Consider the following 19,533-nt stretch of genomic DNA (forward strand, 5'->3'; position numbering starts at 1 on the left):
ATAACACCCATGCAAATTTTCATTACTAGACATAAAAGTTTCAAAAGCAGTCTAGCAAAAGTGACAAAGTAGATGATGCAAGAGTGAAACACCTTTATGATTCTTCCAAGCAAATATGTGATTTGTGAAGAGATAAGATGACCCTATGAAGTTAACACAGAATTAGGATAGGAATATAAAGGTTAGGATACTCTGAACCTGTCCTCTAGTGCTTTTTATTCTCCCATTACTGAAAAGTAAAATTTAAGGTTTATTCAACTTATCCATAGAAGTGAAATCATCACAAGGCTGTAAGTCTAATAGGCAAATGCAGGAGCCTTTGAACTCATGATCTAACTCAGTCAGATACACGGAACTCTCAAACAGAGGTTTTAAAACATTCTGTGTAGATAATTTATAAGTTATAGACACGCAAAGTAGAGATGAGAAAGTTGTCATCTTGTATTCTCTATGTGACATAATGTTTATTAAATAAACCTTTATATCCTGTGCAATAAGCAATTATTTTATACTACTGTTACTTAAGTGGCCTATTTCTGATTCCCAGCATCAGGCTCCTACTAGGAATTAAAACGAGTGAAGAACAGACTATGGCATGCAATAATAGAAAAACAAAACATAACTGGGTATTCTATAGTGTTCATATAGATCCCCTTAGTGCAGTTCAACAGCTGGTGAAATCTAGGATATTAAGATTTGGCGTCCATTATAACAGGTATATAAGTTTCAAGGAGAAAAAACCACTAACAACAACCACAAAAACCCCCCAACCCTCAAACATCAGTGCTCCTCTCAACCTCACTTTTGTTAGTAGAAGGGGAAGTATACTGGAGTATTGGACAGTTCAACCTTCTCAGCAAGTCTAGCAGTTAGGAAGAGATGATAATTATTTACAGTGAATATGAAATATTCAACTTGCCAACACCAGCTTCATGCCTATAGACCTCTACAAACTAAGAGAAGATACTGAGTGATTAATAAGTTCTGTTTAGCTTATGGCAGAGTCATGGTTAGGGGCATAACCTGTCCAGCTGTTTTGGCAAAATGCGAGTTTCCAGTGCTTTGATAAGCACCAGCAAAGCAATTCTGCCTTGGTCTCAAGGCAAAGGGAGAGACCTCACTTTCACCAACATACTGGCCTCTCCTGGAAGAAAATTATTTATCTTCCTATGGTAGAGCAGATTTAAAAATTCAAATTTGAAAATAAGCAACCCAAAAACCAAAAAACCCCACAACAATATAATAGAAAATAATCTGGATGTTACTTTACTGCTTAGTACATACTATGTTTTAATACAGTATATGCCAGGGTCAGGAAAAAATTTCACCTCTACTGAGAGGTTAAGGCTATGGAGTGCATCCACTCATGCCTAGAGGGGGCTGGAGCATCAGAAATCTGAGATATTAAGGGCTTCCTGTGATCTCGAAGAAACTGGTAATGGTTAAATTTACATATAGGGCAGAAGATTTCTGGTGTTGTGGACTGAAATGCCACTTTTGGATGTCTGGATCCTGGGACTTAATTTTAAAATAACAACACAACCATAAAAAAACTTTGTAACCTTCAACTACATATAGACAGACATCTGAGAATTGTATTCCCAAAATCAGCTTAGCAAATTGAGATCCAGAGAGTGCATGGATCCTTCAGAAACAGAATTAGCTGTGTCCTGCATGTAGATACTGAGTCAATTGCCTGTAAACAAGGTAATGAGCACACTAAGAGCAGTCCAGCCCAAATATAACCATCTTGTTATCATAACTAATTTGCCTGAAAAAGTTTACTAACTATTCTCTACCTGAATGAGGTGATTTACAGCCTGTCTTATTATTTTTATACATAATTTGTGCAGTGTTCAAACCAAGGGAGTTCTAAGGCTATGTTGCATTTCAATTGGATTTGGTTTTCAGCTAGCAGTGAGGCTGCAGCCCAAAACTGCAGATTTAATGCAAATGCAGCTTTTATGTTCCTTTAGCAGACCCTGAACAGTAAGAAGTGATAGGTTTGCTTTTACGTTCAAGGTGGATGTCTGACTATATCTGAAGTACATATAAATAGGAGCTTAGAATGACTTAAAGAAACTTTATTTTGAGTGACTTTCTCTAATTAATATGAGGACCAAGAAAACTGTGTAGGTAACAGAAGAACAAGGCAAAGTTTTCTGGCACATGGTAGCAGGAATTTTTGAGTGTCTTTCCTGTTTAGCAGCACAGTATGCAGACATCCAGACATGGATGGGAAGGACTGTGATCCTCATAGCACTGGCATTAATCACCTTTGATGAAACATTTCTCATGAAAAATACAGTTTTATAACAATAAAGGGGAGGTATAAAAGCTGCAGCTAACAGCGCAGTTTCCAAACTTTGTAAGATCAGCTTTACCCTGTAGAAAGAGATTAAAAACTAAAAAAATTAGACTTTAACATCTGTACAGATGTCACATGCTGCAGATAGATTATGTAGCAGAGCTCCCTCCAGACGGCAGCATCCCTCTGAGGCAGGATGGAGCACACATCTGCCTTCCCCTGTGTGCATCAGGGCTTTACTCATTCTAACAATGGGAATCGTCGTTCTCCATTAAGCTCATACTGAAAGCCTTGAATAAAAGCCTTAAAAAGCTCAGCTGAAAGTATTAATTCTGAGGGAAACATGTAAATCTGGATGAAAACTTCCATTCATTTTTAATCTTGCTATGGTAAACCTTGTAATTAAGATGATTAAATGACTGAATAAAGCCCTATATTTACATCATTTAGAATGCCACAATGAAAAACCATAATCCTGTTTATGGAAAGAAAGCAGTAGAAGCATTTTAAATTGGAAACATCAAACAAAGCTTGTTATTTAAGCAGCCAGTAATTAATGTAACTCTTGCTTAGCAAGGACAACTAAGAGTTAACTGCCTAGGAAACCCCTCTTGGAGAAAATAAATAATTGGGAAGAATTAGATATTGTGTTTATGGAAGAAAAAAAAAATATAAAGTGTTATGTTTATGAATTATCAAGTTATCCACAATTAATATATTTCACAAGGGGCAAGTTAAGGATTAGCAACAAAAACAGTGCTAGTGGGAAAGCTTCTGGAGTAGGCACATCAAAATGATACAGCACTCCCAAGGAAGTAAGCGGCAGCATTTTTTTTGAGCAATGGTTCAGGAAAAGCAGGAGGTGACAATCTCTTGGTGGCTGTTTGACACAAAGAATTGGCAGAAAAATCTTTTCATTGAATATATTTTCCTGCACCATTTTGAAGGAGTGGATAATGTCTCTCCAAAATATCTCCTTCACTTTCTTGCCTTGCTATTACTCAGCAATAATGACAATAAATTAAAAAGACTAATTTATTAAAGAGATAATTCTCTCATCTGAATCTGCACTGCAATATTCAGAATGTATTTCAGGTGTGTTTCCCACCCCACATTCCCCCTTGTTTTCCTTGTAAAATATTTGGACAACAATCTAATGAAAGCCTATATGAATAATATAAATACATCACAAGTTTGTGTGTGTTTGTATGTTTAATGCATTACCTCTTGATAATATATTACAGCATAAATAAACAGAAATCAAGTCTATATGCATATGAAACTGCCTCTCTGATTAAAATCTTGTCAAAAGAAATTAGTGTAGTATTTTTTTCAGCCAGTGGTGCTTTGTAAAGTCTTTCAGACTTTTTTTCTAAAATTATATTCTGTAAGAATGGAATGTAGGTACTATTTAATCAAAAATATTTACTTTATCTTCCATTTGAAAAACAAGTTAATAAATCTATATCTCTCTCAATACAGTCTTTCACTAAGTCATCTTTCTTTTCCCACAGTGTCTAAAAGGGCTCAAGCTGAAGTTCTTGGGTAAGCTCATATGCAGTTATTGACCGGAGAGATTGAGGAATGGGATTCTGTTGATGGACAAATTGCTTATGAGGTTGTGGAGAATTATTAGGCTTGATATTGTATCATGGATTTATCTCCTGTGATAAGTAATTGAAAATTATTTATAAAGGTGCTGATCAATGTGAACAAGTCAATATTGCAAAGCTTGCAGTGTTCATCCACAAAAAATTCTCTATCATCAAAAACACTCCCATAACTCATGGTCTTGTTAATTTGAGATGTTCACACATTGCAAACAGGCTCTGAATAGTCTTTAGCATAGATATAGCCACCGTAACATCTTAGGATCTACTTGAAAGTTTGTCTCCTGTGTGATTTTATTGTTCAAAATGTCTTAGGGCCATTTAGACGATAATACCATCTTTGCAAACCATACACAGAAACTAAAATGTAGTACTGAAAAAGTGAATGCTTCAAAAAATTTTATATTTTCCTGCACACAAATCATTGAAGTACCTCTGCTTGGCAAAAGACCTTTTCACCTGGAAGTTTCATATTTGTTGCTTAATTTCAGAATTAAAATAATACACTTCCCTCTGAAATTTCAGGTTTTGTTCAAAATTATTTTTTGCAAATTGACTCTGATCTGACAGTCAACATTCATTAATGTCTTGTATTTTATTGCTAGGGCTTTGTGCAATGACTTATTTTTGAAACATCACCAGGCCTGTGGAAGTAGTTCTCCCCCTTCCAGGGAGACTCCAGCCATTGTATTAACACCACTTGCAGTCCTACTGCAGTACCACAAGAACTTACTTTGCAAGTAAGAAGCTGGAAGCAAATTGACTGTGATAGAATCACAGATTCATTTAGGTTGGAAAAGATCTCTAAGATCATTAAGTTCAAGCAGTAAACCAGCACTAGTTCCATCAATAAACCATGTCCTTAATAGCCACATCTACACACTTTTTAAATATCTCCAGGAATTCCACCACTTCCTGAGCAGCCTGTTCCGGGGCTTGACAATCCTTTGAATGAAGAACTGCATTACTTGCATTATGTAATGAACAAAAGGAAGGGAGGCCAACTTCTTATTGACAGAAATTTGAGTTTACATCTACATATCAGTGCAGTTTTTCAGCTTTTGTTGATTACTCTACCACTCTGTAGAACCTTTTCTGGCTTAGCTATGGTGAAAAAATTATGCCAACAGAGGACAAAAATATTTTTCTGGAAGTAATTCTTCCTGTTGGCATAACCTACTGGTACTCAAACAACATAAATTAAAACAACTGGATGCTGTTTCTGAGCACTGTAGTTTGCACAGCAGGGGTTTTGCTGTCCCGATGATGAAAATGAAAGATACTGGTTTTCACCATCAAAGGCAATATCACTGTAAGAGTAGTATTTAAATCTGACTAAATAAAACTCAGAAGCATAATTTCAGGAAAAGAATTCTAAATATTTTGATAATATATTAGGGCATATTTTGCGGAATGGGAGCTGTTAAAAGGTGTATGACAATTTTACTCTTGATTAATGCCCATCTATCCTTTCAATGTCAGCTTGTTTGGAGAAATGAAATTCAGCTGCACTGCTGAAACCATCACTCACTTTTTCTGTCTACATCTTTCCCCTCTCAGTTTACTTATCACTATCAATCCTTAACATCATGTACTCAATTGCATCATATAGACTGCAGTGTCAAACTCAGAAAAAGATTGTAGAGGCAAACACAACAAGAGAATCCGCTCAGAAGAGAGAAAAGCAGAGAGATGGCATTGATAACTGTAATACAGTAATAACAATCCTTGCAGTATAAATAGATACTGAACACATTTCTCTAACAGGAACTCAGAGGAGATTTTATTTTCTGCAGATCTTCCATCTGCAATGTTACTTTTCTTCAGGCCCAAAATTTGGAGCAGAAAAATCCCCTCAGTACAGACATCATTTCCCAGAGAAGAAAAGGATAGGCTATACTGCATCTACTGAAAAACAAATTATTCTGTCTACCATGGTGGCTCCAGGTGTTATATGGTATGCAAATATAAGGATGTATCCAGCTGTCTACAGATTTTGCAGGATAATCAATTTGAACAGCAAAAAAGTAACCTTTCTGGAATACTGATGTTTTCATGTGGGAATCCACAGGCATTTCATATAATTTATAGTAATTCTGACTTTTAGCAATCATGCAGACTTACGAAACTAAGTTATACAGTGAAAGGAAGTAACCAAATCTTGTTGCTACTACTAAAAAGAAAATAAAATTTGTACTCAACAAAATTACCATGACACTGGAATTTGGAATAATTTCTGAAGGCTGCTAAACACTATAAGCAATCTTTTGTGACCTCAAGGCAGCATATTCACTGTTGATGGCATGGAGACTAATGTTACATCCAAGTTTTGTACCAGGAATTAGACACTCTTGTAACAGAAACTCTGCTGCTATTCATTGGCATTTGCAATATATGAACTTAAATTAGTGCTTTGGTACTCCAAAAGCTGTCAGAAGAATGGTGGATATCTCATCTTTGAAGTTTCACAATCAAATACATATTGTATCTAAAATCCTGGGCATCCAATAATGAGGAAACTGTAAAGGAGGAGCATGAATACAGGCTGCAGCCTACTGTACCTGGAGAATGAAGTGGAGGGGAGCACATCAGAACAACTCCTTGGCCTTCTCGTACAGATACAGCACTTCTTGTCCGACCACTAAAATTCCCCAGATCTATCAAAAGAACAGAGCATTTTAGTTACATACCAAAGATTTTAAAATTTGTAGGTACCGTGACTTTCATTTTATTTCCTCTTTTAAAGCTGACTGTTCCTTTTTTCATACATTGATCTATAATAGGAGGGCCTGAAAAATAAACCTATTTCCATTACAAAAAATTCCATATTGCATCAGCACTTTATTCCTTTTTTAGTGCACTTGCATACAGTATGGAAAAAAAAAAGAAGCAGACTGTATATATATATATATAGATAGATAGATAGATAGATAGATAGATATGTATATATATATATGCCATTTAGAAATACATTTAACAGTTCTTTTATTTCCTTTTACTATACCCTGCTTGATTTTCTCCTTCAGTAGAAGAAAATCATACACAGTGAAAAAGAAGAAATAAACCTGAAGGGAGCAGCTTGGCTAACACTCAGACTGATGATGTTGCAGATCCCACTTGGACAATGCACACAGGATATAGTGATGACAGAAAGATCAACACATTGGTTCTAAAACTATAGACCATTTCTACTGTATAGCACATTTACTCTTTTGAATACTTTCCTTCTGATTTCTCTGATGCTATAAGCCCAAACCATTTGTAGGTAAACATATTTTCCCTCCAAAAGTTTCCCTCTATCAGGGCAATAAGAAACATTTCACTAATGGAACAAAAATTTTTGAATAAAGATATAGGGCACTGCTATGAGCAGTTCATTGTGATTATATAAAGCCTCTCAACCAGAAGATCCTATTATTCCATTTACCACACAGAACACTCAACATGGATTAATCATATTTGGGGTGGATAGCAATGCTCTAGCATTTATACCTGTAGTAAAGAGATATGAGAATTCAGTTCTGCCGTCAGACTGGTGTTTTCACCCATTCCTCATAGCCAGTGACAGTGTTTAAAACCTCTGTTCTCTCAGGGGTTTTCTAGACAATTTTCAAACTAATGTGGACCAAGGTGAAGAGAGCAGCAACAAGATATCTTTGAAAAGGATACAGAAGCTTCTGCAAGCATTAAATGAGGATCAGAAACATGAATAGATTGGGCCAGTGGGAGCTATTCTCACTGACACTGAACTGTAGCCATACTTCCTAATTTCTGCATACAGCCCAGAGTGCTGGGATGAGCCAGACAACACCAAACAGTTTGAACAGGTGGAGTAGAATTCTATTTTAACTACTCTCAGTTGGGTTTTCTATATCAGATGCTGAAATTCCTCATCTTGCTTCAGACCTAGTAGAGCATAAAACTGAAGTCCCATGATTTTCAAAAGTAATTTGAGTTTATTTTTTTTCCCACATTTATAAATTATGTTTTGGACACAGGCAGAAGTTTAAAATTTAAATGCATTCAAATTTGTGCTGTCTTTGGCCAAAATAAGTTAGTATTTTGATTTCAACAATAGGTATCATGGTTGAATAACAAAAAAAGGTTTGTAGGATCCAGTAGAATTTTTTAAAAATTAGAGTTACATTACAAAAGTTTGAAAAATGTTGCTAATTAATAGATAATTAAAATTTTAAATATTGTAATGCATATTAAAATAAGCATGCCATGGGTTATAATACATTCAGGTGTAATTTATCTTAAAAGTGTCTCCTAATGCATGTTACCTGACAGCATATTCTGCAGAAAAGTAATTATTATTTTGTGTCCAGAAAATAGTGGGCTGCTACATCCCTGCATGAAACATTTGGATGGCAGAACATCTGGTAATTTAAATTTTCTTAGTTAAGTCCTCAGGTGACTAAATACTATTTTCCTATTAGTTACAGCAACCTTTGACTATCTTTTCTTCCATTTTCTGCTTTGCATATGCATTGGGATGGAAAAATATACTTTTTTTTTCACCAAATGAAAAATATTCTTTCTTATTTTAAAATAAAAGTACTATGTATGACTCAAGTTTCTATTTGTTCAAAACAATTATTTTCAAACTAGAAGAGGAGAGTATCAAAGAGCTTTGAATTTCAGCTTTTTTTGGCTATCTATTCGTTCTGAACTGGATTTCTTGTTAGCATACGTCAGAAAAAGGATTAGCAGGTACAAAAGAAGGGATTTAGCTGTAAAACAAATAAATGTAGAGAAGCTCAAAAGGAAGGAAAGGTGAAGGATCATACTTTCAGTTCCCCCACATTAAAGTAATAAACCCAATAAGGAAAAATCAAATTAATGGAAAATTTAATTACTTTATTGTAAATCTCAGCCATTACATATCTATCCACACTGGGAAAAAAAAAAGGCAGCTACTAAAAGTTTGTACAAACATCTTTCATTTCACTTTAAAATTCTGAAGAGGTAGATAATAAAATAAAGGGTGGACAGAACCCAACTTTAGAGGTGGGAACTGTAACCTCTCACACGGTGACACCAGCCTCTGGTTCACTATTCTTGCTGCAGTATAAACTTGCAACAAGTGTGATACCCACACAGAATGAGTTTGTCCTTCCTATTATTATGATGCCTATAGTTGATTGATAAGAAAATGCCTACTTGTGCTCCATAGGTGTTCATCTTTTTCCCTGAAAGATTAATGTACTCATATCTCAGTGCTAGTGGCAAAGATGATAATACATACTATGTTATTTTCAAAGCAATTCCTGGGGTTCAGCTACATGACTCCCATACTTTTTAACATAAGAAACAGCATTGACCACTTTGAAAAAATGTAGTTAAGTGCCAGCCACAATGTTTACCTTAACTTATTATTAACAATATATATGTAAAACACACAAGGCACATTTAGATGGAGTGCATGTGGCAGGAGTAACCAAATTTCCTTTGCTGCTGAGAAATTATTCAATTAAAAAAATTTATACAGTGGTACTAGCGTACAAGCTGTGAGACAGGAGTGGTCTCCACTGTAAAATGGAAATAGGAGAGAAATTCCAGAGCTACTGATGATGCCAATGGGTTTGGTACAGTACTTTCTGGATGTCAAATTTATACTGCAAGTGTATTTACATTAGCTCAGTGAAGTATTTGATCTTTGAGCGTAGTTATAAACTTTGGAAAACCCTTTATACATCTGATCCAAAGGAACTGCCAGGTAGTGCAGCTCTCTCCACAGCGGCTATTCCCATGTTTTGGAGATGACCAAAAGAATGGGTTTCTCTCGGCACATATACCTTTGTATTGCTATGCATTGTGGGACAATGACACCACCACAAGATTATCAGTTTTAACAAGACTCAGCACAAGAGGACTTCCACAGAAAGTAAAAGAATAAAGGGAAATAAATGAGAAAAACCTCAAGGCAGTCAAAGAAACCAAAAACCTTTGCAGGTCTAACAACAAAAAAACCCATTTAAATAAAAGGGGAAATGTTCTGCCATTGACAGAATGACTTTTACAAAAGTTGAAGCAGTTTTTATCACTTAATGGCCTTCCAAGTCACCTTCACTGCAGTTTGCATTTTAGGTATGTGCAGGAGGGATCATTGATTCACAGTGTTCATCAGCTTGCTGCAGCTAATGGGGACAACAGGGTTTTGTGACCCAGTCAACAGTCGAGGGGTAACTACTATGAAATTGGGATCAAATTAAAGATGAAAAACAGATCTTGTTTTTATTGTAGGCAATTATTGCTTGGTAACCTAGCATGGAAGCTGTAAAAGTCTCTCTACCTCATTATCAGTGACTTAAACCAGTCAATTTAGCTTTAAAGTAGAAATTAGATTGGTGCAGAACAATGTCCTCTGCCAGCCTGGTTCTGTAAGTTTAAACTGTTTTATATGCAAATTTATTATGGAGTTTAAAATGGACATAATATGAAATGTATTAAAATGTTTAAAGACATATCCTGAAGATACCAAAAGGCAAGTATAAAGCAGGCAATATTCTTTCCAATAAGGTAAAAATAGCTCTACACAAGGAGAGATTCTTCTGTCAGGCCAAGGACAAACTTATTTATTACATTGTCACAAAGAGAGGGTAGCCTTCCTCTCCTTGGATTTGAAAGACAGGACTAAGAAATAGACCTTGAGCTAGAATTGTAGCTCTTTAAAAAGGTAAGATTTACAGGGAGAAGAATTCCAGCAAAACATGTTTTTCAAAATCCCATTATAACCTAAATCAAAAACATGGTTTGACTGTACACTCTAAACAATGGAAAATATAAATGTTCTGTTTAATAACCCACAAACACAAGCTATAGAATAATGAAAGGTGAGTATTGAAAAGATGTCACGTGTGATTGAATAGGAAAGCTTTACATTGGATGAATTAAACACAATACTCAGAATATCCAACAGTCCAAGAAAATGAATAGATTATTTTATATTGACATACACACACTTATTTTCTAGGAATACCAGATTAAGTAAATAGAGCTGTAATAGTAGGGTCACTCATTTGACCTAAGTGTAACTTTTAATACTGAAGTTATTTACTAGAAAAAGTGTGAAAGGAAGTTTGGGAAAAAAGATTTCTACCATAACAGAAACATCATGTCACCATTGATAATGGGAGAAGCATACATCTTGAACTTTCAAAAAGCACATTACCATATGACTTTTAAGTGAGAAAATAAGGGCAAGATTCAAACAAATTTAGAATGTATAATGCTTATTATCATTGCTGCTGTTATTACTTATTACCAGAAAGCTTTTAATTCTTCATGGATCATCAGACTGACATGATGTGAAAAAGGTGGGTTTTTTGTTGTTCTCAGAGAAGTTACTATGCAAAAACAGAAATAGAGAGAGCGTAGAGAAACAATTATGCAGTCCAAGGCTGCATGACAACAACCCTCTTTCCCTGTACATGTGCAGAGCTGTTAAAATGCTTTAAGGAAAGGGGGTCGATGCACAGATTTTTTCAGGGAGTGCTGATAAATGGTGACAAGGAACTCAGAAGAATGTTTAAGGATTTCTCTCTAAAAATGTGAAAAGCAGAGAAAGGACACACAAGATACTGTCTTACATTTAAACTAGCATCATCAGAGCCTTTCTCAGATACTACAAGATAGTTTTTTCTCAGAAAAAAATAAAGAAGGATCTTTGAATAATGGTGCTCCATGGATGTGTTGCAAAAACAAAACATTTTTTTATGTATGTGTATGAGCATGAAATGTAATGTATACACCATTGATTCGTTACCTCTGAACTAAATTTTCACTATGAAAGGCAGATAAATAGTCAAATAAAAGAACATTTTTCTGTCCTTAATGATGTATTTCTATTTATATAAATTTTATAAATAATAACAATTTAATAATACCTGGTTTGCTCTTTATTAGTTGTATGTCATGATTATATCTAGCTGTTTTACTTTGTAAGGTAAAAGAGCTTTTTTAATACGTTTTTATACTTTTTACATTTCCTATCGCAGTGAAGTCCATAAATGTGGCAAATACATTCTATCATAAGACAATATATTAGAGAAAAAATTTACTATCCTAATGTCCTGGTTTTGTCTGAAATTGAGTTAATTTTCTTAGTAGCTGGTGCCGTGCTGTGTTTTGGATTTATGTGCATAATGTTGACAAAACATTGATGTGCTCATTGTTGCTGAGCAGTGATTATCTGAACTCAAGTACTTTTGAGTGCTTCGTGCTCTGCCAGTGAGGAGGGCAGGGGAAGCTGGGAGGCAGCACATTCAAGGATACATTGCAAACAATCTTTCATTTTGTTATGAGTTTCTTCAGCTGGATGTGACTTTTCTTTCTTTTAATCAGTAATTAAAGATCACAGCCAGTTGGGATTTTGGAAGATTAGACACAGAATGACTGTCATAGTACAGTTTCTTATCATATGATGTGATATGAAATGGACAGTGACTAATCTCCATACAGTTTATTGGAAAATTCCAGTGTAGGTGTTGTGGTTCACAGGAAGCTGTAACAGTAGCGCACAGAAAACGACTTTTCCTACCCTCTGGGTGAAAAAATCATTAAAGATAACTTGTCCTTTATTTCATTGAGCTAATTCATAATAGAAAGTGCACTAAAACATTTCTTATATATTTTTATTACTTTTAGTTCATGGATTCTACTCCTAAAATACTATTATGGTGGCAAAGGAAGTAAGCTTTCCCAAGTTCAGAAGTGATGGCACTGAGCTCATCTAAATTAAAAACTTTACAACTTCCACAGTATCTGTATTTGAGACTGTCTTGCTGGCATGATACAGACAAAGAATCTGCAGGAAATGAAAGAAGAGCCTGACCTCCCAGGGTCCCTGTTATGAAGATAATATGCAAGATATTTGATAGTGTTTCAGCTACTAGTCTTTTTTTTTTTTCTCCCCCCACATTTTTCATAATTTGTTTCAGAATTCATGAACTGAGACAAATATCTGAGAACCACAGTTCAGATCTAAGGTTTGGCGAGTGGCATGATTGTTCAGGTTCCAGTAACAGCTGTAGTGTTTTAGACACCATTTCCATGAGACATGACATATCAAATTCTGACTGCACTCTAGGCAGGTAATTTTGCTGCACTGACTTTTTGGCAGACTAATGTGTATAAATGCCTCCATACTTCACTTCTGCTTTGTCATAAAGAAAAGAAGAAGGTCATAATCTCCCAGAAATTATTTATTTGATCTCCTCTAAGAGTTGTAGTGCCCAGCATGACCTACAAGTCAATTGTGATAAGATAACTAAGTGCTTGGACACATCCAAGGAGTAAATGTGGAAGACTTTGGTCTTAGCTGAAGAGCTCAACTGGAAATGAAGGCCTTGCAAATATAGAGAGTTGCCTAGGTAGAGGCTTGTTGTTACATATGATGTTAGTTAATGTTTTTGATAAATCAGTTTGTATTGGATCATGTTATTTTGCTTAATGTCAGGGTGGTATCAGCCACCGAGAATCACTGTTTAGGATATGGGCATGTAATTTACAAGTAAGAGTTTATCAAAGATAAATTGTCACTAGTCATCTGAGCAACTATAAATTGCCATCTATGTACTTTGATCTTTTCAATCTGTAATCTGTACCACATAAATTAATTAATAGCCCCGTGAAGGTGGTCTGAACATTCCTTTAATGACCTAATGTGTTGCAAATGAATGGCACAATATTTATTTATTTATCCGATCAGAAAATATAAACAGCCTTAGAAGGTTTCATAATTTCATAAAGTCTTTGCTAAAGCCATTTCAAATGCTTTTTAAAAGACATTTACTTCTCCCATCGCTCTCTTTGCATTCTAATATTATTTCCCTGTCACTTATTTTCTAATTCTGCACATATTAGTGCCAGAGAGCTTGCATAAGATGAAGCATCTGTCCTCTCCTCTCCTCTCCTCTCCTCTCCTCTCCTCTCCTCTCCAGCATTATGCAGACTGCCATGCAGAGACAACGTTGCACAAAGATGTAATCACAGTCTTTGCTTTAGGAATGTATATCAGACAACAATCCCTCAGCAGTTCATCTATATTTTAACTCCTTTGCCATCTGTCACAATTATATATTATCACCCGCAGATCAATAGAAATAAAACTAAAATATGTTTCCTGAACTATGTTGGTTAGGTGCTCCACAACAACAAGATTGATTTCTTTAAGCAATCTAATAATTGCTTCTCTTTTTAACTGACCTTCCTAGAGCAAAGCAAATTGCTAGCAAGTATGTCTCAGCTGTAACTTTTTTTTAAATGACTTTTGTTACTGAAACTAAATGCAAGCCAAGCTGTAAGGCTGTTGATTTTGAAGTTATGGGCAATTTGGTGTATTTCTCCCAAATGCAGTGGGGAAGACCAGCAGGACAGCTTCTTTTCTCATATGGACTGCTGACAGTACAATGTTCGAGAGTACCAAATACTAGACCATGGTGTCTAATCCTGCTGCTTCTCCTAACCATAGTAACGTACAATCCTTTAAAAAACAAAACAAAACAAACCTGGACCGATATTTCCGGAGGAGCCAACTGACCTTGCAAACAGGACAGGTCTGGGCATCCTACCAAGGAACCATGCTTCCTCCTAATTAACAAAAATGAATTACACAGCACTTTTAAGATTTAAAGCTATCATTGACCATGATCACAGTCCTATATTTAGACAAAGCTTTGCCACACATAAGCACTGGTTCAGTATAGCTATTGAGTAGCATGGGTAAAATCAACCACTTAAAAAAACAAAAAAAACCCCCATTTCAGGCTTGTGAAGATTTGGGCCCTGAATAGATTAATTCTCTATGGAATAGGAAAACTTCTGTCACAGTAGTCAGACCTGTAGTACTAGCCTAGTAGGAAGGTACCATAAAGGAGCTATAGTAGGTATTCAGAGAGTGTCAGACATTAAAGAGGATGTGGGGGAAATTGTTGAAAGGGTCTAGCCATTTTAAATATATGATGTTCTTTTGGTATAACAGAGTAAATATAGCATCAGGAAAAGAATCCAAGGTTCTGTCTTGAATAGACAATATAAAGAAAGCAAAAATTCAATTCAGGAAAACAAGACGCAATGTGTTCAAAAAATAGTCTGGACTTCATACTGAAGTAGAGCAAATAATTAGAGACTGTGAAATGAAGACTGTAAAGGGGAATCTCCAGATTCTAATATTATGAATTTATGTAAAAAATGAATTAGATAGTAATGGATATCAAAAGGAAAATCCAGGAAACAAAATCCAGGGATTAAGCAGTTACACATGAACAGTTTTTGCAGCAGTGTTGGCAGATGATCATTGACAAGCTTTGAATAAATAGATCCGTAACCTCAGATGTACTGAAAGGATTGTTTCTGAATGTGATATTAATTTACAAAGGACCTAATACAGCTAACAAAAAAATAATAGGTGAAATGTTGCATATGAGTGTCTGAAATATTTCAGGGGTAAAATCTTACTCATACCTGTCAGCTTCCAGATAAGTTAAGATTATATGTTATAAAAGGAATTTGTTTACCCCAGCTCCAGTGAGAATGGTAGTTGTTTTCAGCAAAAAGTGCTGGGATTTTGCTGTCTGAAAATCAGGTCCTTTAAAAACTTCTCTGTCAGATAAGTATGATGTGTTTTTCTGATGCCATATTTGTAAAAAGGGGTTGATAAATCTGAAAGGCTTTAGAGAAAAGTTATGAGAATAATTTGCATTACAGAAAACATCTTACAGTGATAAATGCCTAAACATTAAAAAAAAATCTGATGGAGTTAAAGGTGAGAAAAATAAAAAGTTTTCTATAATATCTTTTTCTTAAAAGAAAATATCTTAGTTTCTGAACCAATCTCCTAGTGAGTTTCACTGATCCTACAAATAAGCTTCACGTGATTCTTGGAATTCCATCCTAGAAATGGTTCCCTTGGACTCAGTTTGTATACTGATTTTAAAATGTGCATAATTGTTTCCATAGAGAGGAATATAATTTCTAATATAAATATTCATGCATAAATCTTTTACATGAAAAGTAATAGCAAATGAAGACATACTCTTAAAAATATAAAAATAATAGAAATATGAAGGCTTTTCATTGATATGTGGGACATCACAGGAAAATGGTACCAGATTATTGCAGTGTTATTACTTTAATAACGATTGATGAAATCTCTTTTGAAGGAGTGGCATGTAAGGAAATGGTACCTAAATACCTGGGGAGAATTGCATCCATACTATCAGTGTAATTTAATATCAATTATTTTTGTTAATTCATTGTTAACATGTTTCACACTGTGAGGATATGAATGGCATTTTCATCAATGTAGCTGTAAATTATTGACAAGAATAACCTCAGTGGTAGTATACATTAATTTTATCCAAGTCAATTACTACTAGATTTTATACGTTTCCAATTAACAATAAAAGCATTGATTTTAGATTAAAATTAGCTGTAATTAAGTTCACAATGAGTAAAAACATCGTGTTAGAGTATTTAGACTTACTGATTCAGATAGTCATATCATAAATATCTATGGTCTACCAAATTTTAATAAAAGGTAAGCAAACCTAAAATGAATGCTATAGCGACTAAATAATGGCGACTAGTAATTGAGGAGGTTCATATGTGATTATACTTATAGGTAACAATTTGGTGTTAGTCCTGAAAAAGACTTCTTAAAGATTGATTTTTATATAAATGATTTTGATGCAATTAAGTAAAATCTTACATTGTTATCCCTATTATTTGAACTTAATTTTTTTTTCTTGGAAGGAGTTATTTCCTTCTAACATTTTACCACAAAAACACAGTTGCCTTATAGCTATATCTGAGCCAGCTATCCTAGTCTTCCTTTCAAGGCAATGCAAAGAAATAGACACATCAAAGGCCTGATTCATTTGACCTATTTTAGATGTCAACTTGACATGAATGAATTGCATCCCAGTAGTGCAACAGATTAAATAGGAAATCAAAACAATTAGATCAGTTGCAGCTGCCTATGATGTTGACAGTCTGACATTAAAGGAGAATGAATAAAGTGTATTTAGAGGCAATTTACTATTTCCTTGATCTTCAGATGGTTTTCTCAACATAATTATTTTGCCTACGGTGTCCTGATAAAACTAAGTAGAAGATGGTAAAGGATTCCTCTCATATATATATCAGAAAAGTAACAAAAGCCAAATATATTTTTTTAAACTGTGTTAGACCTTTGTAAGTAAACAGTTTCTTACTCTTAGCAGTAAAGCAGTGATCTAACCAATTTTTTTAAAGCTATATAGGAGATTAAGATATGAGCATAGAAGTTTTGAAATAATGTCTAAATGAAGGTAAATTCAGCCCTTTACCTCATAATCTTTCTTATTGTGGCACTAATTGTATGCTAAGATACTGCTCATGTGGGCCAAAGATGACAGCTCTAAATTTAAAGCAACTTCTACCTACACCTAATGTGTTTCATATCATTCTGCAGCATAGAAAATCTATACGTTACATGCATTAAAGGATTTTACATTGACTTTTAGAAGAACTTTACAATGTGACTTCTGGCTACCTGTCTGGTGATTAATGTACATATAGAGGGAAACTTCCAGCTCAGTTTGCTGAGCCTGATTGATACACAGAAAACGTAATCTACTGCACCTTGGGAAGACACTTACTGGAGAAAAAAGGATAACAGAATTAGCACCACCTTAATGCTGCAATAAATGTCCATCTTAAGATGACTCAGAGATTTCATCCAGCATGCACAAAATCAGACGGCATTTTCTACTTATTTGTTTTAGTTCCAGTGGAAGCAAAAGGCTTTCAAAATAAGGAAGATATATTGTTATAGATCTACTTTATGACATTGACTTTATAAAAAGTGTAGGAAACTATCTCTCTCTCTTAGAAACACTTGTAATGTCAGAGAAGTGCTGCCTTTGGGTAGGTATTGATTTTAAGTAGAAGCAGAAAAGATGTTTACTTATTGTATAAACCTGCTCCTCATCCTCACAAATGCAGCTTGAGTATTTCTACCTGTTAATTCCTTCCTTTTAAATTCCAACATTATTAAAACATTTTCAAATTATTTGAGTGCTTCATTCTCTTAAGTTAGAATTGAATAGGAACTTATTAGATGCATATGATGGGATATATGTACAAAGGCTAAACATATTTTCTAATTAAAAGTGGAAGGATTGATATTTTTTTATCCTAACAATGATTTCTAATGTAAGTGCAGCTGACTGAAGAAACAAGCTAGTCTTAAATTCTTAAAGTATTTTCCATAGTCATACTCTAAATTACAATCTAATCAGTAGGTTTTTTTTGGCACATCTTAGAAAATGAAAATGCACTCATATATTTTACTATCTATAATCAAACTACACAAATTGCATGTTGGTATACATAGCTATCATTAATAAATAATGTTAAATCTGTTGTATGTGAAAAAATATAATTTTTGTTTCATCACTTCTCTCAGCTATCTTTTTATTTACTACCTGAGGTTGCACTGCGTTATTGTTTAAGTTCCAAATGTCTTGTTAGGCAGTTTTAAATCTCAGTTCCTATGAATATAATCTCAATGCTGCTCTGTTAGAAAAAAATAGTTTCAGTTTCCCAGTCTGCATTTCTATGCCTTCAAAATAATAGGTGAATTAATATGATATAATCATTATGATAAGGAATACTCAAACATTCAACAAATACCAAACACATTTGTCAAGCAAAGCTGTAAACGCTGATTTCTGTCCAACAGTCCTGCAATCATCAGTGGGTCATAGGAGGTGGTACAAAAATGTGGTTTTGGTCCATAAAAGCCTAGTGCTTTTATGAAGATTTGAACTAAACACTTGAAGCTGGAGATACAATGTGGGCCATAACAACTTCTGAGAGACAGCACAAAATGAAGTTTGGAAATAACTGTTGTAAAAAAATGCACACACACCCACACACCCACACCCACACACACACACACCCCTGCCCAAATAGCAGACTCAAGAGGCCAAAGGCAAAATAAATAGACACAAGATAAAATAATACTATAATGGAAATTAAAATAATACAGTGACATCTCATAGAAGAAAAGAAATCAGTTCTTTCAAAAAGTTTACTTTGAAAAATATTGATTTTAATACAATGTAAATAGGGTTAAGTCATTCAACAAACTACACCCTTTTATGACAATTTTTTCATTAGTTTGATGTTACTTTTGTTTATCCCCCACTTTATTTGGGTTCTTTGTTTTCCAGTTAATGGAATGGTTGTATTCCTGGTCACTGGGATTACTGGAAAAATAAATGGAATTCCACTTTTATTTTCTTTACAGTTTTTCTGAAGTGTCATTTCATCTTCTTATATTATTGCAGTGAATTTCTCCAGAAGACTTGTGATTTCCTGAAGCATTTTGTAGACACGAATGACTGGTCAGTCTTGTTAGATCTTATAGACATGCTTTTCAGTAGAGCTGGCACAGATGCTCATGGCACAATGCCTGTAGAGAAGGCACATCAAATACTTTGGTGATGAGGGCAATAAAAATTCTGTTTACCTCCAGCAAACTGCTCAATAGCTTTTTGATAAAATAGCTCCTGTCCGGCCTTTTTCTTACATAATGTAGAAAGTAATTTCCAGAATCATTAA

At 34.6% G+C, this 19,533-nt stretch overlaps 1 protein-coding gene across 5 annotated transcripts in view; it reads right to left on the reverse strand.

Annotated features, from left to right (window-relative positions):
- CNTN5 (contactin 5) overlaps positions 1 to 19,533 on the reverse strand; it is a 603,192-nt gene that overhangs the window by 175,722 nt on the left and 407,937 nt on the right. For all 5 annotated transcript variants that reach the window (XR_005628589.1, XM_039718730.1, XM_039718731.1 and 2 more), the window contains one exon: positions 6,480 to 6,575. Coding sequence is in view for 4 of the 5 variants with exons in the window: in XM_039718730.1 (XP_039574664.1) it covers positions 6,480 to 6,575 (96 nt within the window). In the remaining variant the exon portion in view is untranslated. The remainder of the gene's footprint in view (positions 1 to 6,479; positions 6,576 to 19,533) is intronic.

The sequence above is a fragment of the Passer montanus genome, unplaced genomic scaffold, assembly GCF_014805655.1.
Source record: "Passer montanus isolate IOZ18808 unplaced genomic scaffold, ASM1480565v1 scaffold4, whole genome shotgun sequence".
NCBI lineage: Eukaryota > Metazoa > Chordata > Aves > Passeriformes > Passeridae > Passer > Passer montanus.